Source organism: Salarias fasciatus, chromosome 6 (genome assembly GCF_902148845.1).
Source record: "Salarias fasciatus chromosome 6, fSalaFa1.1, whole genome shotgun sequence".
Classification (NCBI taxonomy): domain Eukaryota; kingdom Metazoa; phylum Chordata; class Actinopteri; order Blenniiformes; family Blenniidae; genus Salarias; species Salarias fasciatus.
In genome coordinates, this window is record NC_043750.1 from 563,703 (window position 1) to 584,823 (window position 21,121).

The 21,121-nt window shown below is 42.8% G+C and overlaps 1 protein-coding gene across 1 annotated transcript; it reads left to right on the plus strand.

Moving 5' to 3' along the window:
- Positions 1 to 295: 295 nt before the first annotated feature.
- LOC115390624 (GTPase IMAP family member 9-like) lies at positions 296 to 19,838 on the plus strand (the record flags this gene model as incomplete). The annotated part of the gene is made up of 2 exons (XM_030094545.1): positions 296 to 429; positions 18,955 to 19,838. Coding segments are annotated over exons 1-2 (951 nt in total), but the record flags the coding sequence as incomplete, so codon positions are not given.
- Positions 19,839 to 21,121: the final 1,283 nt, after the last annotated feature.

Consider the following 21,121-nt stretch of genomic DNA (forward strand, 5'->3'; position numbering starts at 1 on the left):
GTAACCATGAAAACATGTGAAAGTGATGTGAAGTAGATCTATGAAGTTGTTTATTAAACAAAAAACTTATGAAGCCCATCAGTCTGATGAATAACATAAAAATATCCCATGTCAATGAGTTTCTCCTGCCCTCCACATGCTGGTTGATGATTGACTCTGATCTGAACTCAGCATGGAAAGTTCAAGGAGAAAATGACTTTCAGTTTCACTGTGACGGTGAATCTGCTCTGGGGGGGGGGGCGGCGGTTCTGAGCTGAACAAAAGCAGCAGACACAGCGTCACTTCTCAGTTTGCAGCCCAGCTCATAGCTTGACACCTCTCTCCTCCACCTCAGCCTGGACCCACATTGCTTCAACCAAAACATGGCCAACTTCTCTAACCCAGCCATGCCTTGCAACTTCAGGAATCCAGCCATGGCAAACACCTCTGGTAAGTCTCCCAATGTGTGTGGAGGACTTCCAGAGTATTTTCCAGTGATTTTCAGTCATCTCAGTGTGGTCTGAGATCATTTTCAGAGTATTTCCAGATTTAGTTTTTTTTTTTTTTAAACCGATTCCGGTGTAGAGAAATTTGAAAGCGCTGCCTCAGCATTCAGGGGTGGACAGCTTCACAGAATATTTCTCCAAAGAGAACAGCAGTGCCCGGCTGGTTCAACAGGCCAGGAGACGGGAAGTGAGCATACCTGAGGGAGGGCGACATGCTGAGACGAGCGAGGGAGTGAACCTGGATTAACTTGGCTGCATTTACTCTTTCCTGAGAAATTTGCACTCTTGATCTTCTTTGATGGTTTGTTTGACATTATTCTTTCCATTATTAGGTGAATAGAAAACATTTTCAAATATAAATCAACTTTTCTTCTTTTGGAGGAGCTGACAATGAACTGTATTTTCCTTGCAAAAGACTCATTTTGAAAAAAAAGGATGAAAAATTTCAGAAACTTCAATGGGGAGACTGTTCTTTTCAGCCATGAGACGAATCAGTTCTGGTCGTGATTTTACTTTGAGAGTTCAAAGGGTCATTGCTGGACCATAAACGTGATATTTTGAAAAAGTGGCCATTGATAAATGATTTTTTAAATTTTATTTTATTGTTTAATTGTAAGAGCAAAGAACACATAACTTGTCTGTTGGACATAATACCATGTACAAATCTCCACCGTGGGTACATACATGCTCCTCACTAATCCAGTGTTTGGTGAGAAACTAGTAACTAGTAAAGATAGAACAACTATAACAGAGGGCGGGAGGAGAGGGGCTGCTCCACTTCATCTCAAATAGGGAAAAAAAACAAAGTGTGTATCTTTACACAGCCAAGAACAAAAAACACAACGTATGAGAGCTAGTCAAATAATCAAAATTATTCATTCAACAGAAAATACAGGTTTAATATAGTTTGTCCACTTTGACCACATCTCAAAAAAAACATTCCTTCTGACCTCTTAAAGAAAATGACAGTTTCTCCATAATGCAAATATCTGGTCATACACAATGGCCACGCCGCTGCTCCTTGAACCTCACCCCCACCGCCCGGCCGCTAAGGCAGACAGGATCCTCACCGACCTGAGAGAAGACATCCGCTGGCTGTCAAATGAGCTCAGGAAGAAGGACGACCTGCTGGAGAAGGCTCGGACGCTGACGATCGACCAATCTATGGTGATATCGTCATTAATGGCTGCCGCTGCCTCGGCACCCTGCGCCCCTTCTTGCTCCACACCGGAGCACCGCTCCCGGGCTGAGGTGGTAGTGCAAGGCCACGAGCCTCGGACCACCGCGGCTCCGCCTCCACCGCCCCTCTCCAACTGCCGCCTCGCCCTGACGCTGCATGACGGCGACAACACGGCGGATGATGAAGGCCCGCGGTCTGCTGCGGCTGCTACCACACCCTCCGGTGGATCCACGGCCCGCCGCCAGGATCTTAACAACCCGGAAACCAGGCCGCCCGACGCCACTACGGTCCTCCATCCTGCTGGGTCCCAGCAGGCGACACTCTGAGCTCACCAGAGAGCATTTTAAGGAGCTTTTCAGTCTCCTGCAAAGTTCCGTAAAAGTGATCTCCATCAGCGGCCCCCTGCCAACGCTCTTCCGGGGTGCTGAGTGCTTCTTCAGACTCCTCAGCTTGAACACCTGCCTTCAACAGTCCTGCTCAGCTCACAACCTTCACTTCATCGACAACTTCAACCTCTTCTGGAACCGCCCTGCTCTCTACCGTCACGATGGATTACATCCCAGCAGGCTGGAAACTCCTAACCTTGCATAGCAGATGGGCCTGATTCAGTTCCTAAATCCTGCAGCTCCCATCTTGTAGCGCTCCATAGACCAAGGGTTTCACTCAGTTAAAACTTCACCGGCTCATTCAGGGGAAAGAGGCGGGAGATGCGGGAGGAGCGGAAGTGACGAAAGGGTAGCTCGAAAAAGTTTGAAAACAATGGCGGCATGCGAAGCGATCTCCGTGGACACGGCAATATCTGCAGTTTTATAAGAAAGAGACTCCGTTTCTTCTTTGAAAGAGGAGCACAGAACATCACTTCAAGTCTTTTTGTCAGGAAACGATGGGTGCGTTCGACATGAGAAAGCCAGAGGCAGACCTTTAAGACTTTTGAGCCGCCCCGCCCAGATTTGGCCCGGCGTCACTGATACGTAGGACCTACGTAGGGCATCGAAAACTCGCGAGACCCAAACGAGATCGGTCCCAGAGGAGCTGCTGTGAGCTGCTGGAGAGCAACTCACTGCTGCCTGGCCCACCGCTCTGGTTCAGACAGGCAGGGGATTGGACCCCAGCCCACTCCTCATCAGTTTGATGACAACACGCTTTATTTGCATAAATAAACATCCAGTCCCGGCTCCAGCCCTGTGTGTGTGTGTGTGGGGGGGGGGGGGCGACGCATGGGTGGCAAAAAAGTAACGGAGCAACACAAAAACAGAATCCACAGATCAGAGGCCTGTTCCACCATGTCCAACAACGTATGATCATTAACCACACTCCTAAAAAGCACAAATAGTAAAAAAACAAATGATAAAATCAGCAGCTCTCACCTTCAGCAGAGCTGCAGTCTCCTCTTTTTTTGAATTTTGAACAGCACAACACTTCATATTGATTTGACCCAGCCAGCCGAGTTCGCTGTTGTTTTTTAAGGACATAATAGACTGAAAACTTAATTTTTTTTTTAATGAAATACTATATTTTGCCCCCCCTTGACGCCTGGTCTGCAGTTGCAGCAGCGCACCGTCACATGACAGAAGTCGAAATGTAACTTAAAATTATTTAGTTTTTTTTTTACATTTTATTTATTTCAGTTAACTGAATATGAATTAACACAATGTGACACACGAAAGAAATTATGAATTCTTTTGTTTTTAATAAGAAAAAATAAATTACCCTCTGACAGCCGGGGGGGCAAGGAGGCACAGGCGGGGGGGCATTGCCCCCCTAATTGACACCCCGGACACCCCCCACAGTGGAGTCATGAGAAACACAAACATGGAGAACACAGGGCTGTCTGAGTTGGAGGCAGACTTATAACTCCGCCCCACCGCGCCGTCTGCTTCGTCTAGCTCCGCCCACCTCTGGCTTTGCCATCGTGAACACACCTTCACCAGAGGAGAGGAGTTCATCTTAAAAACCTAATCAAAATTAAAACTAAACCTGCAGTAGAACAAAAACCCACAATAGTCAAATGTGGACTGTTAAATATCGGATCCCTCTCCTCCAGATCCTGCTGATTGGTGACCTAATAACTGATCATAATTTAGATTTATTAAACCTCACTGAAACCTGGCTAAGGAAGGATGAACATCTCAGTTTAAATGAAGCAACATGTCAACTATCATATTCCCTGAGAATCTGGCCGAGGCGGTGGAGCAGCATCTAGAACTCTAAACTTCTAATCAGTCCTGGAACTAAAATTAAGCATAAAACCTTCTCGAGTCTCACTCTGAATCTCACTAACTCCAGCTGGAAAACACAGAAGCCAGTCCTGCTGGCTGTAGTGTTTCCCCCCCTGCTCCACACTCTGAATGTTCAGACTTTCTCTCCAGTTTAGTCTGAAGCTCAGATCAAATCACTGTAGTTTAGACTTTAATATTCATGTAGATGCTGACACTGACAGCCTGAACACTGCTTTCACTTCACTACTTGATACAACTGGTTTTTCTCAGAAGGTGAATAAACCTAGCCTCGTGAACCAGGCCCGCCCACTCCACATCCATATTTGGATTTAGTAGCTGGGGAGGGTCTGGGGACAAGCCAGTACAAACTCTGTGCAGGGGGCGTTGGTTACTCCTTTGACTGACAACGCACTTCAGCCAATCAGCGCTTCAAAACAAACACGTCATCAACGTGCGTTAGCTTCTCTAAGATTAGCTTTAGCTCTACCTTCTCTACACCCAAAGACATGCAAAAACGTCTTTTTCTGTTAGAACCTCACCAGGCGCAGACTCTTGCTCTTGCTTGATTGTTGTAATACTTGGTATTTTGGTTGTAACTTTACTTATTGCAGCTTTCAGGCGATGGTTAAAGTCCGTAATCTCCGCTACGCTTGTTGATGACGTCACTTCCGGTTTAGCCGCCGGAATTCGCCAAAAAAATTTGAAAACAAAAAGCGGCAACGCTGATTGGCTCGGCCATCTCATGGCCGAGCTGCATTGTCTTTCTATTGGCTTGTCCCCAGACCCCCCAGCTACTAAATCCAAACGTGGATGTGGAGTGGGCGGGCCTGGTTCACGAGGCTAGAATAAACCTACTCATCACTTTAATCACACCCTCCACCTTGTTCTCACCGACGGTATTGACATTGACCAATTAACAGTTTTTCCCCACAACCCTGTACTGTCTGATCGCTTCCTGTTATTATTTGAGTTTACGTTAACTGGTTTTAAAGTAACTGCGAAAAAACTTAAACTTAGAAGACGTCTGTCAGAGGATAATGTGACCAAATTCAAGGAAATGATCCATCAATATTAACTTCACTCCATCTGTTGGCCCAGTGGACAGCAGTATTAGCATTAGCATTAGCATTAGCAGCAGTATCAGCCCCACTCAGGTTGATTTAGTTGTAGATGAAGTGGCAGCTTCACTCTGCTCCACACTGGACTCAGCTGCTCCCCTGAAGTTAATCACATGACCCCTCAGGAGACGAGCTCCATGGTACAACCAACAACTGAGAACATTAAAAAGATCAGCTGGAAAACTAGAGAGGAAATTACATCTAACCCAACTAGAAGTGTTTCGTACTGCCTGGAAAGATAGTCTGTTAACTTAAAAAAAACTTTACGTAAAACTGGAACTGCCGACTATTCATCCTGAATAGAAGAAACCAGAACAGCCCCAGGTTCCTCTTTAATACCAGAGCCAGGCTGACAGGAAGTCCAGCTCTGCTGAGCCTCAGATCCCCTCAGCCTGAAGCAAGCAATGATTTATAAACTTCTTTAATGACAAAATCAGAACTATTAGAGATAAAATTGAAAGCACTCTCCCCAAAGTGGTCCCAGACCAACCAACCACATCCTCAGATCTGCCAGTAGAACCTGACTCACAGCTACTGAGCTTCCATCCTTTTGAACTCTCTGAGTTTTTCATCTAAACCTACAACTTGTACATTAGATCCAATCCCAACAGACTGTTTAAAGACATTTCCCCCCTGATCAGTACATCAATATTAGATCAGATCAACTTATCTTTAGTAACAGGCTATGTTCCACAGGCCTTTAAGGTTCTCTTATTAAACCTCTCCTCAAAAAGCCCCCCTTGATCCAGGAGTTCTACCAAGTTACAGACCAATATCCAACCTTCCCTTTATTTCTAGAATCCTAGAGAAAGCTGTTGAAGTCAGCTTTGCAACCATTTATATAACAATGACCTATTTGAGTCTTTTCAATCAGGTTTCAGAGCTCATCACAGTACAGAGACAGCTCTGGTAAAAGTCACTAATGATCTTCTCAAGCCTCAGATAGAGGACTGGTCTCTGTTCTTTCAAAGTCCTTGGCAAGATGTAAAAAGGGCAACCAGATATCCTTAAAGTCCTGTAATTTTCCTTTGGCCATGTAGGTCAGCTTCTCCAGGGCCAAGTTGCTGGTCATAAGTTTAATCCACTGATTCACCCCAGGTCCCTCAGTGTTCTTCCATTTCAAAGCAATCAAATATTTTACTTGCACAAGACAAAAGTTAACAAGCTTTCTTAGATTCTTTTTACATTTAAATGTATCAGGGAAAACATGCAGAATACATAATTTATCATCAAAGGGCATTTTAAACGCAATTAAATCAGATATGACATTAATAAGTTGCTTCCAAAATAATTGCAGTTTTTCACATTGCCACATACAATGATAGAGTGTTCCTTTTTCCATACCACACTTAACACAATCATCAGGAATATTAGGGTTGAAATGATGAAGTTTAACCGGTGTGATATATGTTCTGAATAACCATTTATATTGTACTAATCTAAATCTTGTGTTAATGGTTTGTTTTTGGGCAAGTAAACAAGAGTTGTTCCACTCCTCCACAGAAATATTTGTTTTCATATCAGCTCTCCATGCTTGTAGATATGAAAGACTGTTCTCCTTTGAGGCTTCAAGCAAAATATTGTAAAATTTGGAAAGCAAGCCTCTACTTTCATGTTGGTTATTTGCTATATTCTCTATGGTGGACAATGGAGGTTCTGAAGTGGATTTTAAGTGATCAATAATAAAACTTCTGATTTGAAGATATTTAAAAAAATGTTTTTTGGGTAAATTGAATTTGCCTGTCAACTGCTCAAAAGACATGAGCACTCCATCATTGTACAGGTCACCAATTTTACATAGACCCTTATTCATCCATATCTTAAAACCCATATCTGCACGTCCTGGTTTAAATGTACAGTTACCCCAAATAGGTGACAGAGCTGAGAGCCCAGACCCCTCATTTAAAGTTACATGTGCCTGGTGCCATGCTGTTAAAGAGTTTTTAACAAATGGATTGCTTGTATTTTTCAGCAGTTTTTTAATTTCATCCGAGTATATATAGGATTTTAACGGCAGTTCTGATACACTGCTTTCAATGTGTATCCAAGATGGAATCTTAATAGGAGAAAAGTAAGAAGTAGCGGCACATAATTGAGCTGCATAATAGTACAGCTTCATGTTAGGCAGCCTGAGCCCCCCTCTGTCATAGGGTAGGTACAGTAGAGAAAGACGCAACCTGGGTCGTTTGTTATTCCAGATAAATTAGGGGATTTTTGGGATTCTGCGCAGCCTGAGCGTCTGACGTCACTCCGGTGAGTGTTTTCCGTGTTGGTGAAGCTTGCTGAAGCCTGCGAGCGACTGAAGTGCTTGCTGTCTCTCTCTTGCTATTACTGTTAATTCACGAAGCAATCAAAAATTGGGGTCATTTACGCCCCCGGGGTTACTTTCACCCCCGATTGACCAGCGATCTCTCGTGAATTACATTTCTTCTCCACCGTTAGCGCCACCGGCGTGCTAACTAGCTTAGCGTGCTAACTAGCTTAGCGTGCTAACTAGCTTAGTCTGCCGGGACCGCTATGGCGTCCTCCACTCTGTCTTCTTTTCTTTCCATCTCAGTGTGCCGTATGTTGAGTCAGAACCCTGCCTCCCTTGATGATAGGGGTATTTGCGTAAAGTGCAGTGTATTGACAGCGCTGGAGGCCAGGGTAACCGAGTTAGAGGAGCGGCTGCGCAGATGTGAGGGGCAGGGCAGCGCTAGCTACAGCCAGGTAGCGGCAGGGCTCGCAGCCCGCTCCTGCAGTGAGAGGAGTGTTAGCAAGCCTAGCCCCGCAGCATGTTCCGAGCAGCCGGGACAAGACCAGGACCGGTTTGTGACGGTCCGGAGGAAGGCTAGTGCTAAGCACCGCCACGAAGCACTCCAAGAACCGCTTCACGTCTGCAATAGGTTCTCTCCCCTCAGTGACGACACACCGGCTGAACTGGACACGCTGGTGATTGGCAGCTCTGTAGTTAGAGACGTGAAGCTGCCAGCGGTGAAGGTTAGGTGTTACCCGGGGGCCAGAGTGGGGGACATCGAGGGGAACCTTAGGCTTTTAAAACAGGAAGGTAGGAGATTCCGTCGAGTCGTGATTCACGCAGGCGGTAATGATGCCCAGCGGAGACAATCAGAGGTGCTCAAATTACAAGTAGCCTCGGTGTGTGAATTGGCTAAGTCGATGTCTGATGCCGTAATATTCTCTGGTCCCCTGCCCAATTTGGTCAATGATGAAATGTATAGCCGACTTTCATCATTCAATCGCTGGTTGTCTAGATGGAGTGAGGAAAACGGAGTTATTTTTCTAAACAACTGGTGCACCTTCTGGGGAAAGCCTGGGCTCATCCGCAGGGACGGCATCCACCCAACTTTGGATGGTGCAGCCCTTTTAGCTCACAATATGGCTGATCGGCTCAGTACGCTAAATTGACAATCCAGCTATGAGCCCCGGCCGCAGAGCAGTCGTGTAGAACGCTCCTCTGTTGATCTTGTTGATCCCGTCACTAATTCTGCTCCCGGATTTTTACAAGTCAAGCATGGAGGTTTACCGAGGCTAACAGAGACTGTCTGTCCATAGTGCTCAAAGCATTAAAAAAAAGTCAATGGGTAAAAAGCTTAACACCTGTACAAGACAGAATAACTTTTCCAGTAGGAAATACATAAAATGTGGTCTACTAAACATTAGAGCAATCTCCACTAAATCTCTGTTAGTTAATGACCTTATCGGTGACAAAAACATTGATCTCCTTGCTCTAACAGAAACTTGGCTCCAGCAAGATGATTATGTGAGGCTCAATGAATGTACCCCTCCAACCTATGTTAATTTCCAAACAGCTAGATCAACAGGTCGAGGTGGAGGTGTGGCAGTGATTTCCCACTCCAGTCTTCTTCTTAAACCCAAAACTAATGTTAAATTCAACTCTTTTGAAAGCTTAATACTAACGCTTACTTGTCCAAATTGGAAGAATCAAAAAGCTGTGCTATTAATTATTGTGTATCGACCTCCTGGTCCTTACTCTGACTTTTTAACTGAGTTCTCAGAGTTTTTAAGCAATATAGTATTGACTCATAACAAGATCCTTATAATAGGTGACTTTAACATCCATGTGGATGATTCTGGTGACAGTTTGAGTAATGCGTTTATTGCAGTGTTAGATAGTATCGGTTTCACTCAAAATGTTGATGAATCCACTCATCGTCACAAGCACACCCTGGATCTGGTCTTAACATATGGGATAGAAGTCAGTGACCTAAATGTTCTCCCTCAGAACCCCATACTCTCAGAGCATTTTTTAATTACTTTTCAGGTTTTGATTGAAGACTACTGTGCTCAAAAAGATAAAATTCAGCTGATACGGACATTATCTGAAAAATCTGTGGCTCGGTACAAAGAATTGATCCAGCCTGCATTTGCTGCATTATCTAGTGAACTCACAGAAATGAGCTTATTGACCGGTGGTGATAATAGTGATCAGTTTGTTGACAGTGCTATGCACTCACTAAAATCTGCCCTTGACGTAGTGGCTCCGTTGCAGCTGAAAACCAATCGACCCAGGCGCGTTGCTCCATGGTTTAATTCTGAAACCCGTGTTCTCAAACAAAAAACTCGGCAATTAGAAAAACTGTGGCGTAAATCTAAATCAGAACAATCTCTGAAGGCCTGGAAATGTAGCTTGCTAAGCTATAAACAAATTCTTTTTAAAGCCAAGACATTATATTACTCTCGTTTAATAGAAATAAACAAAAATAACCCTCGGTTTCTATTCAACACTGTAGCCAGACTGACAAACAGTCATACTGTAGTGGAACCAATAATCCCAGAATCTTTAAACTGCCATGACTTTCTTAAATTCTTTAATGATAAAATCATAACCATTAGAGGTAAAATCAGTGAAGCGCTTTCCTCAGATCAAGCTCAGGGAATCCAGCCACTGCCGCCACCTGAAATACCTGAAATACTAGATAGTTTCTCATCAGTAAATGGGGCTGAGATTACTTTGATTGTAATGTCTTCTAAAACTTCGACCTGTCTCCGAGATCCAATTCCAACTAAGCTTTTCAAAGATATTCTTCCAGTTATTTTAAATACGATCATAACTATAATAAATACCTCTCTAGAAAATGGCTATGTGCCACAGTCATTTAAATTCGCAGTAATCAAACCACTGCTGAAAAAACCTAATCTCGATCCTGATATTCCAGCCAACTACAGACCGATATCAAATCTGCCTTTTATTTCAAAAGTCCTGGAAAAAGTTGTGGTTAAACAGCTTTACCGCCACCTACAGGACAATAGTTTATTTGAGAAATTTCAGTCAGGATATAGAGCTTATCACAGCACTGAGACTGCGTTAGTTAAAGTCACTAATGACTTGCTGTTGGCGGCTGACGCAGGTCTAGTCTCAATCCTGGTTCTCCTAGACCTCAGTGCAGCTTTTGATACAATTGACCACAATATTCTCCTGCAGAGGTTAGAATATGAGGTCGGCATCAGAGGAAAAACCCTCTGCTGGTTCAAATCCTATTTATCTAATAGGTACCAATTTGTTCACGTTAACCAACAGTCCTCACCGTGCTCCCAGGTCAGTTATGGGGTTCCTCAAGGGTCCGTGCTCGGGCCAATTTTATTTCTGTTATACTGTATATGCTTCCTTTAGGGAACATAATTAGAAGTCACAATATCAATTTTCATTGCTATGCAGATGACACACAACTGTATTTATCTATGAAACCTGATCAAACTAATCAAATAGACAGACTCAGTGACTGTATCAGAGAAATTAAATCCTGGATGACTACGAACTATCTCCGTCTGAATCCTGGCAAAACAGAGGTCATTATACTAGGCCCCCATAAACTGAGAGAGTGTCTATCTGAACAGATTATCACCTTAGATAACGTCAGTGTATCCTCCTCCTCTACTGTGAGGAACCTCGGGGTCTTATTTGATCAGGATATCTCCTTTAAAGCACACATCAACCTGGCTTGTAAAACAGCATATTTCCACTTGCGCAACATAGCTAAAATAAGAAACATTCTACCTAGAAGCAATGCAGAAAAACTCATCCATGCATTTGTTTTTAGTGGACTGGACTACTGCAACTCCCTTCTCGCAGCCTGCCCAAAAAGTGCATTAAAAAACTTTCATTTGGTTCAAAATGCGGCCGCCAGATTATTAACCAGAACTAGAAGACGTGAACACATTACTCCCGTTCTAAAATCTCTTCACTGGCTTCCAGTCGAGTTTAGAGTTAGATTTAAAATCCTTCTCCTCACTTACAAAATCCTAAATGGGATGGCTCCGACCTATCTCCAAGATGCTTTAACGCCTTATCAACCAATCAGAGCACTCCGCTCTCAAAATGCAGGGTTACTGGGGACTCCTAGAGTCTCTAAATGGACACTAGGTGGAAGAGCCTTTAGCTATCAGGCACCGTTTTTATGGAACCAGCTTCCAAGTGGTGTCAAAGAGGCAGACACAGTCTCCACATTTAATGTTAGGCTCAAGACGTTTCTCTTCGATGCAGCCTATGATCAGGTCAGCTAGGGACTCTAAACTAAACTAAACTAAATTAAACTAAACTAAACTAAACTGAACTAAAACAAACCAAACCAAACTAAAGTAAACCAAACCAAACTACAGTAAACCAAACTAAACCAAACTAAACTAAACTAAACTAAACTAAACTAAACTAAACTAAAGTACACTTTAGTTATTCCCTTTAGTCCGTTCATTGCTTTTCACCTGCTGTCCCCCCCTTCGAGGGGGAGTCTTCTCCAGTTTCAGTTGCTGACTCCATTACTATGAGGGCCTACGAACAAGCTCTGGCCAGACCGGGAGGACACTCCTGTCGGTCCTGCCCATGGACTGGCTTCGGTTCTACTGCTGGGATCTGTGGTTCTTGTGCTGGACCGTCCAACGGACTGTCCTCAACATTGTCCTGGGCTTTACTTATTGTCTCATGCTAGCTGTTGCCAAAGCTGTCCGTCCCTGGGAGAGGGATCCCTCCATACTGTGGTTCTCCCCAAGATTTCTTCTTTTCCCACTGGGTTTTTGGAGGTTTTTCTTGCTGGATTTGAGGGTCGAAGGCGGTGGTTGCTTCGTTCTGTCTCGTTACTGTAAATATTGACATATTACCATTATGCTTATTCACTGTTTTTACTTTTACCGACCAATGTAACATCTTGAAGCCCTCTGAGGCAGCTGTTGTTGTGATACTGGGCTATACAAAAATAAATTGATTGATTGATTGATTGATAAATTTAGTAAAGCTTTTGTTTAGCAAGGAAAACAGCGAGGTTGGAATACCTAGGGGAATAGACTGAAAAAGATACAGGAACTTCGGGAGGATAGACATTTTGATAATGTTGATACGACCTATCATAGATATAGGCATTGTGTCCCATCTTTCTAGGGAGCCTAAGACTTTTTGTGCTAATGGATCATAATTAATTGTAACTAGTTTCTTCAAGTCAGAACTAATTTGAATACCCAAATAAGTGAACCCTTCATAGGTGCAAGTAAACTGTGTTTGAATAGAAGGACTGTTCTTGTTCAGAATTAGAAGGGAGCTTTTCTTGTGATTGATTTTGTATCCTGAAAAGCTACCAAAAGTCTGTAGAATATCTTCAACTGCTTTAACAGACTTTTCTAAATTACTTAGAAATAATACAACATCATCTGCAAAGAGAGAAAGGCGATGTTCTATCTGTCCCATCTTGATTCCAGTAATTTCAGGGGAGTTCCGTATGGCCATAGCGAGGGGTTCGATGGCAAAAATGAATAGCAGCGGGCTCAGGGGACAGCCCTGTCGAGTTGATCTACAAAGTTTTATGGGTGTTACTGAGACATTGTTATGTGTTATAACTTTAGCAACGGGTTCTGTGTACAGTAGTTGAATCCATTTCAAGTATTTTTCTCCCAGACCAAATCTTTTCAGTGTTTCAAAAAGATATCCCCATTCTATTCTGTCGAACGCCTTTTCAGCGTCTAATGACAAAAAGGCGTGATCCAGGGCAAATTGTTTTTCAAACAATAGATTCAGAACTCGGCGAATATTATGGAAGGCTTGCCGACCAAGAACAAATCCATTTTGATCATTAGTGATGAGTTTAGGAATGTGTGATTCAATTCTACGAGCCAAGGCTTTGCACAATATTTTAGTGTCGCAGGACATAAGTGATATGGGGCGATATGAGTCCAATTCTGTTGCATTTTTTCATGGTTTTAGAATAACAGAAATCGCTGCCATTCTTAAAGATGGAGGTAGAATACCTTGCTCAAAGGACTCTTGAAACATTCCAAGCAGGTGAGGTGACAATTTATCAGAAAATTTTTTATAGATTTCAATTGGAAGGCCGTCAGGGCCGGGGGCTTTTCCACTGTTCATATGGCACAGTGCTTCCTTAAGTTCTTCAATAGTAAGCATTTTCTCAAGATTATTTTTGGTCTCTTCAGACAAAGTTGGGAATTGAAACTGATCCAAGAACTGCTTTTGAGTTTCTTCATTCCCAGAACATTGAAATTTGTACAAATTTTCATAGTATGTAGAAAAAGCACTGTTAATTCTTAGTGGGTCCACAAGGTTTTCTCCATTATCAAGGGTAATCGAACTGATAACTCTAGTAGATTGTATTTTTTTAAGTCTCCATGCGAGAAGTTTCCCTGCCTTTTCTCCCTGATCATAGTAGGACTGTTTAGGCCACAATAAATTATTGGCAATTTTATTTGTGCTGAGTTCGTTATATTCAGATTTCAATAAAAGAAGTTTTTTATATTTTTCATTGTCATCATTATGTTATAGTTGATCTTGTAATTCTTTAATTTGTGTTTCAATGTTTTTCAATCTGTTTAAATATAGCTTGGATTTATTTTTGGTATAGCTTATTATTTTTCCTCTAATATAGGCCTTAAAGGCTTCCCATTTTGTTGAGGCACTAGTTTGGTTTGTATTAAAAGAGAAATAATCTGTTATTTTACGTTCAAGAAATTCCACAAACTCTTCTGAATTTAACCACCTTGCTTGAAAGCGAAATGGGAGAGGGCGAAAATGGAAATTGGTTATTTGAATGGATAAAATAAGTGGAGCATGGTCTGAAAGTAATATGCTTTCATAGCAACAATTCTGAACCAGAGAAACCAGACTTGAGGAGACCAAAAAGAAATCGATACGAGAGTATGTTTTGTAGGTGCTAGAGAAACATGAAAACTCCCTCCTATTAGGGTAGAGGTGTCTCCAAATCTCCACCAAGTTTAGGTCTCTCATGAATTTGCCTATCGTTTTTCTAGTTTGTTGGTGAGAGGTGTCATTACTATTTGATCTATCAACAGCAGGGTTAATAACACAATTAAAATCGCCCCCAATAATGTACTGGCCACTGTAAGATGATATTGTCAAAAAGAAGTTTTGGTAAAAGGCTGGGTCATCTCCATTAGGAGCATATAAACAAACCAGATTAACAGGAGTAGAAATTATAATACCTCTAAGAATGATAAATCTGCCAGAGGGATCCAAGTGTTTATTTTTTAACTGAAAGGGAATTGATTTGTGAATCAGAATAATAACCCCTCGAGAATGTGACGTAAAACTTGAAAAGAACACTTGTCCAGGCCATCTAGCCTTTACCCGATTAATATCTTTTTCCAATAAGTGTGTCTCCTGCACGAAGCACACTGTAGACTTAAGCTGTTTTAGTCTATTCAACACGTTTAACTATTTTGTTTAAGCCTCGCACATTCCATGTGGAGATGTTGATAATTGAGCTACCTGACATGACCTTTATCCAATATTGCCAAAAGAAATTGGTTGTACTCTTTTCATTCTCATGCGTAAATTATGCAAAAACAACATCAAAAATAAATCCTGTTGAGTGAAGTTACCCAAAAAAACCCCTGCACATTTCCCCAAACGAAATGTGGCCACAAACCCCTCGAAACTAAGAACTTCGGTTAAATGAAACGTTTCATCCACTTGGTGGGTAACATATAAGTGCACACACATAACTTCAGTCGTGCGCCTGGTCACAACACAATGTTTTACGCAAGAAAGAGACGCAGAGGCCAGCAGGGAATCCATCCGGCCTATGCCCTCCCCCCAACGCAAGTAATTTGACCAACTTGAAGAAAGAAAAAGTAACTATGTAACTTTCATCAAACATGCCTGCAGTAAATAATTTTTTTAAAATAAAAAAAGAAAAAATTACGAATTACCATCTCTCTTATTATTTACATACAGTATATGCGAACAAACATACAGGCACTTACTCATGTCCTTGGTTTTACCCTTTAAACAATCCAGTCTTCACAGAAAAAGAAATGCATTACGCATGAACCAGGTCTCAGTCCTCCTCCTCGTTGTTCGAAGCTGGTTGCGAACTTATTGTCTGCACATAATCTTCTGCCTCTTCAAGTGATCTGAAGATGGTGCGTCTGCCGTTGTGTGTGATGATCAGGTGGGCTGGATATAACATTCTGTAGCGAATATTCAGTGCTCGTAGCTTGGCTTTCACACCATCATAACGGCGCTGTAGGCGGCGGGTCTCTGGAGACAGATCTGGGAAGAGGCTGAGGCGATGACCCTCGTAGGACATCTCTGTTCTTCTGGCAGCATTCATGGCGGTCTCTCGGTCCCGGTAGTTCAGGAACTTCATGATTATCACTCTTGGCGTTGTGGTTTTAGGGGTAAGTGCCCCAATCCTGTGTGCCCTCTCGATAATGGGAGGTGATGTAAAACAACCACTGAGCGCGTCTGTGAGCAGCTTCTCCAGGAATGCGCACGTCTTTTCCTTCAGTTTTCTCTGGCAGTCCAACTAATCGGAGGTTTGAGCGTCTGCTTCTGTCCTCATAGCTTGTAATCCTATCGGACATTTCTGTCACCTTTCGCTCTAGTTTTTTAACTTGTTCTTGGAGAGTGGTTACGTCATCTTCAGCATGTGATACGCGCGCCTCCGCCTCATCCAGCCTTCGTGAGTGTGCCTGTACATCCGCCTTCACACTTCTGATAGCTTCCAGCGTGTCAGCGGAGTGTCGTTCCATGTCAGCTCGTAATGAGTAAATAGCATGGAGGATTTCACTGTTGGTTGTAGTCCCTTGAGCGTCGGATTCAGAGAGCGAAAGTTCCGGAGGTTGTGATGCGAGGCTAGCCTTAGCTGTTGCACCGCTAGCTTCGCTGGTTTGCTGGGTTGTTTTTGCTATTTGTTGACCGGGTCTTGTGTTTTTGGGAGGCATGATGAAAAAGAAAGGATTACGCGCAATGAAATTGCGTCCAAAATGTTCGTTGGTCAAGAAAAAGGATTAATTTAAAGGATTTGGTTGCGAGCCACCCGCACCTGTGACTTCTACCTAGCCGCCATAACCTGGAAGTCATATGTTACACATTTTTAATGATGTGTACAATGTGCCCTGACATATTAATTACAAGTACCTCTAACAGCGCTAAACTGTCACTTGAAAGTCACAGTGCCGGTCCGGCACCAGAGTTTTTTTTGGGGAGAATTTGAAAAGAATGACGTAATGCGCGCTCCGGCTGGTTAGGTTTCATTTTGTCCGCCATTACTCCACCAGATGCTTAGTGAGCAACAACTGAGCAGGATCTTCCAGAAAGTCAGAACAGACTGGCTTCTAGCACTGCCACAGCTCCACACAGACTCCACCAGGGAGAAGACACTTAAATCTTACTTGACCGCTACTAAACAAGCGAGGAAGGAGTTCTCCTCTTCCGTGCACGGGAGCCACAGGCACGAGTTTTTCACTAAGCTGCGTTACGCCCAAGGCCTGCAGGGGGCGCTGTTTCGCATAAAACGTGCAAACTCCTTAAGGCACCTTTAAAAGGAACTTTACCTGTTATTTCCAGCTTTGAGCTCCCCGACACCCAGGAAATAAGTGACGTAATTGACCAGCTGAAGTTGTCTGCAGCAGGCCATGACAATATTTCAGCGTTCCTTGTCAAGCAGGTGAAGCAGTCAATCTTGCAACCTCTTCATCATATTTTTTCCCTGTCTCTGAAGACGGGAGTTGTACCATATGACTGAAAGATTGCAAAAGTTATTCCCTTGTTTAAAGCGGATGATCCTTGTTGTTTCAATAACTACAGGCCTATTTCTATTTTGCCGTGCTTCTCAAAGATTTGAGAAAAAATAGTTTACAAAAGGATTATTTTTCATCTAAATTCTAATGAAATTCTTTTTAAACATCAGTATGGCTTCCAAACAAATCATTCCACATCTATGGCTTTAATTCACCTGGTTGATAAGATTGCATCAGCGCTAGAAAAGGGTGAGTTTGCTTGTAGTGTCTTCCTAGATCTCTCAAAAGCCTTTGATACGATAAATCACAGTATCCTATTGGCTAAGCTTCACAGATATGGTTTCCATAAAGATACTCATCAATGGTTGTCAAATTATGTTTCAAACAGAACTCAGTTTGTTTGTGTAAAGGACTGCCATTCCAACAGAGCACAACTTCACTGTGGAGTTCCACAAGGATCCATCCTTGGTCCACTATTATTCCTTGTTTACATAAATGATTTGTGTAACATCTCAAACATCGTTTCTCCAATTATGTTTGCAGATGACACAACACTGGTTCTCTCAAACCCAAACTTCAATTCCTTGATAAGGGATGTGAATGATGGTTTAGATGCCTTTGTCACATGGTTCAAAATGAACAAATTATCTCTGAATATAAAAAAAATCTAACTTTATTATCTTCAGTGGGAAAAAATCATACAATAAGGATTTATCTAAAATTATAATTGAGTCCATAGAGATGCCCCAAGTATCATCTACAAGATTCTTAGGAATAATTATTGATGAGAGTTTGAGTTGGAGAGAACAGATTTACTGTGTGAGTAAGAAAATATACAAATCTCTTGGTATAATAAGGAAAGTTAGCCAACCTGTTAGTAAACAGTGTCTTCTTACTCTTTATTACAGTCTCATCTATCCCCATCTTTCATACTGTAATATTGTTTGGGGGAGTACATTTACAACCGCTCTTAAAAAAATCTTAATTCTTCAGAATCGTTTTGTTAGACTTGCATCTGGATCTGTCTGGGACGCTACTGCTGCTCCCTTATTTAAAAATCTCCAGATTCTCACTATTTATGATATTAACAGTTATCAAATATGCATTTTTACGTACAAGATATTTTCTTCAGAAGAAAAGGTCTCTGAGCATTTTAGGACGTACTTTACAGCAAATTCTCATTTTCATTCTTACTCAACACGACAGGCCTCAGCTCTACATCCGCCCAAATGTCTTAAATCTAGAAGCCAATTTTTGTTTAGGTATAGAGGTGTCAAAGTTTGGAACAGTTGGAACCACATTGCCAACAATGGTAGATCTTTATCTATCTTCAAAAGTCGCGCAGAGAGCATCTAATTCAAAAGTGTAGCCAGGAGAGCTCTGTACTTTAGCTTTTCCGTAGACTGCTAACTTCTTTTTAGTTTATTTTCAGTGTTGCAAAACAAAACAAAAACAAAAATGTCCATTTTTATGAGCATGTCCATATAAGGTCAACAGCATTTTTCTTTTCTTTTGTCTTTTTTCTTCTTTCTTTCTTTTATGTTTTGCATGAGAGTTTATGATGCTTTTAGTTGTTTTGTATTTTATTTTATTTATTTATGTATTATATTTATTTGTTGTTGTTTTTTGTTTTTTTTCAACGATATCTGTATAATTTTATTAGGTGGGGGCTCTTCATAAGCCTTTGGCTTGCTCGCTCCCTGCACTGTTTCTTTTTTTCTGCACTGGTTTATGTGATATATTTTATTGTATGTGCTAAATAAACTAAACTAAACAAACACCAGACCAAACATACACAACACCGACCGACTTCCCGAATGACGACTGCGGCGATCAACGCCGTTTTTCCTTCCAGGCAGCAACATCTTCATATATGACCTCGTGCTCATTGGCTCCTGCAACCTGTCCAGCAGGATGAAACTCATGCTTCTTTCTCTCTCTTCTCCACACAGATTCTTACTTCACCAACAACAATGAGCTGAGGATCGTGATGGTGGGGAAGACTGGAGTCGGGAAGAGCGCCTCAGGAAACACGATTCTTGGCCGCCAGTGCTTTGAGTCCAAGTGCAGCCCCAAATCTCTGACGGAGGACTGCTCCAAAGGTGAAGACACACTGTCTGGTCAGCAGGTGGCTGTAATCGACACTCCAGGCCTGTCTGACACCAGGTTCGACATGGAGAAGACCATCAAGGCCATTAGCCAGTGCTTCTCTTATGCTTCTCCTGGACCACACATCTTCCTGGTGGTCATCAGGCTGACCAGGTTCACAGAGGAGGAGCAGCAGACGGTGCAAAGGATCCAAGAAATCTTTGGCCAGGCTGCAGACAAGTACTGTATGGTTCTCTTTACAGGAGGAGATGATTTAGATTCCACCATCGAGGAGTTCCTGGCTGAAAGCCCAGAGCTGCAGGAACTGGTGTCCAGATGTAACAACCAGTACCACGTCTTCAACAACAGGAACAAAGATCCCTCTCAGGTCCAGGAGCTGCTGCAGAAGATCAGAAAGGTGGTGCAGAAGAACGGAGGAAGCCACTACACCAACCAGATGTTCCAGGAGGCTGAGAGGGCCATCCAGGAGGAGAAGAGACGCATCCTGGAGGAGAAAGAGGAGAAAATACGAAAAGAAAGAGAAGAGATGGAGAGGGAGCTGCAGGAGAAGTTTGATAAAGAGATGCAGAGAATCAACCGAGAACTACAGGCTGAGAGAGAGAAGGAGAGGAAGGAGAGAGAGGAGGAGAGGAAGGAGAGAGAGGAGGAGAGGAAGAGGGAGAGGGAGGAGATGAAGAGGGAGAGGGAGGAGATGAAGAGGGAGAGGGAGAGGGAAAAGATGGAGAGGGAGAGGGAGAGGGAAAAGACGGAGAGGGAGAGGGAGGTGATGAAGAGGGAGACTGAGAGGGAGAGGGAGGTGATGAAGAGAGAGAGGGAGGAGGCTGATCAAAAGATACAGCGAGTCACCCAAGAGCTGCAGGTAGTGAAGCAGCAGGAGATGAACAGGGAGTTGGAGCTGGCCAGAAGGAATCTTTTTGAAAGAGTGGTGGAGAGGGTGTTCATCAGGGAACACACAGCGGTAGTCAGGGAACGTAGTGAGGTAGTCTTGTGTGCAGTTATGTGAGAATAAAGCCCCAGATGAGGAGACAGGGTGTCAACACCACATAAATCAGCTGATTGAGAGCAAAGCTGCTGCTCTGAATGAAACTCCAGTCAAATTCTCCTGTGATTTCAGTAAACCAGCCTATAAAGACAACAACCATGAGAATCACACCTGTTGTTCCCAGACTTCACAAGTGAGAACGATTCCACCTTCACACAGTGTTCCCACAGTCACGTTACTCCTCATCAATCCCTCCTCCTGTGAAATTTAAAGTCAATCAAACCAAAAATAATGACAAAATACATTTGAGTGTAAACACTAATCCAGCTTACTATAACAGACTGAAAAATTGAAATTCATTCTTCATTCCTGTCACGTTTCAAAATGTAGCCCTGTGGTTAGTTCAGGTTAGTTAAGTTAGTAAGTGTAATGGATAGCAGGAAGTAAGAAACTGTTAAGAAAATAAAAAAAACCCCACGTTTCCTTTTATAGTGGTTTATAAGTGTTATTGGTGTGTAAGATTGGTCTGTGAAGATTTGGGATGTTTGAAATGTAATTGTAATGGCATGTGTTCATTATTTCAAAAAAATGGTGTCACCGATTTTATTATACACCTTCACATCTTTATAAAATGGGCATTCTTCAGAATAATCTTTGTTGGAAATGCAGTAGTCATGAAGGTACATTTCTTCATGCCATGTGGGCTTGTCCTGTAATTAAACCATTTTGGAAAAAAATAATCAAAACAATGGAACAATGGCTGGGAACATCTGTGCCAGAATCTGCACAGCTTTGTCTTTTAGGAGATAGATCATGTTAACACAATGGGCTCTAACTTCGCAGACTGCGCCGAATGCGCCCGCTGTCAGCGGAGCGCAAAGTGCGCCGTCGGCGGATAAAGTCAACGGGGCGTGTCCAGAAAATTGTCCTAATTTCGTGAACCAGGCGCAGTCACGCCTCCATCCCGCCCACCGGCGCAGGTGGCGCAAGAGAGAGGAGAGAAAGTGGGTTTAACCCAGCTGAGCGCA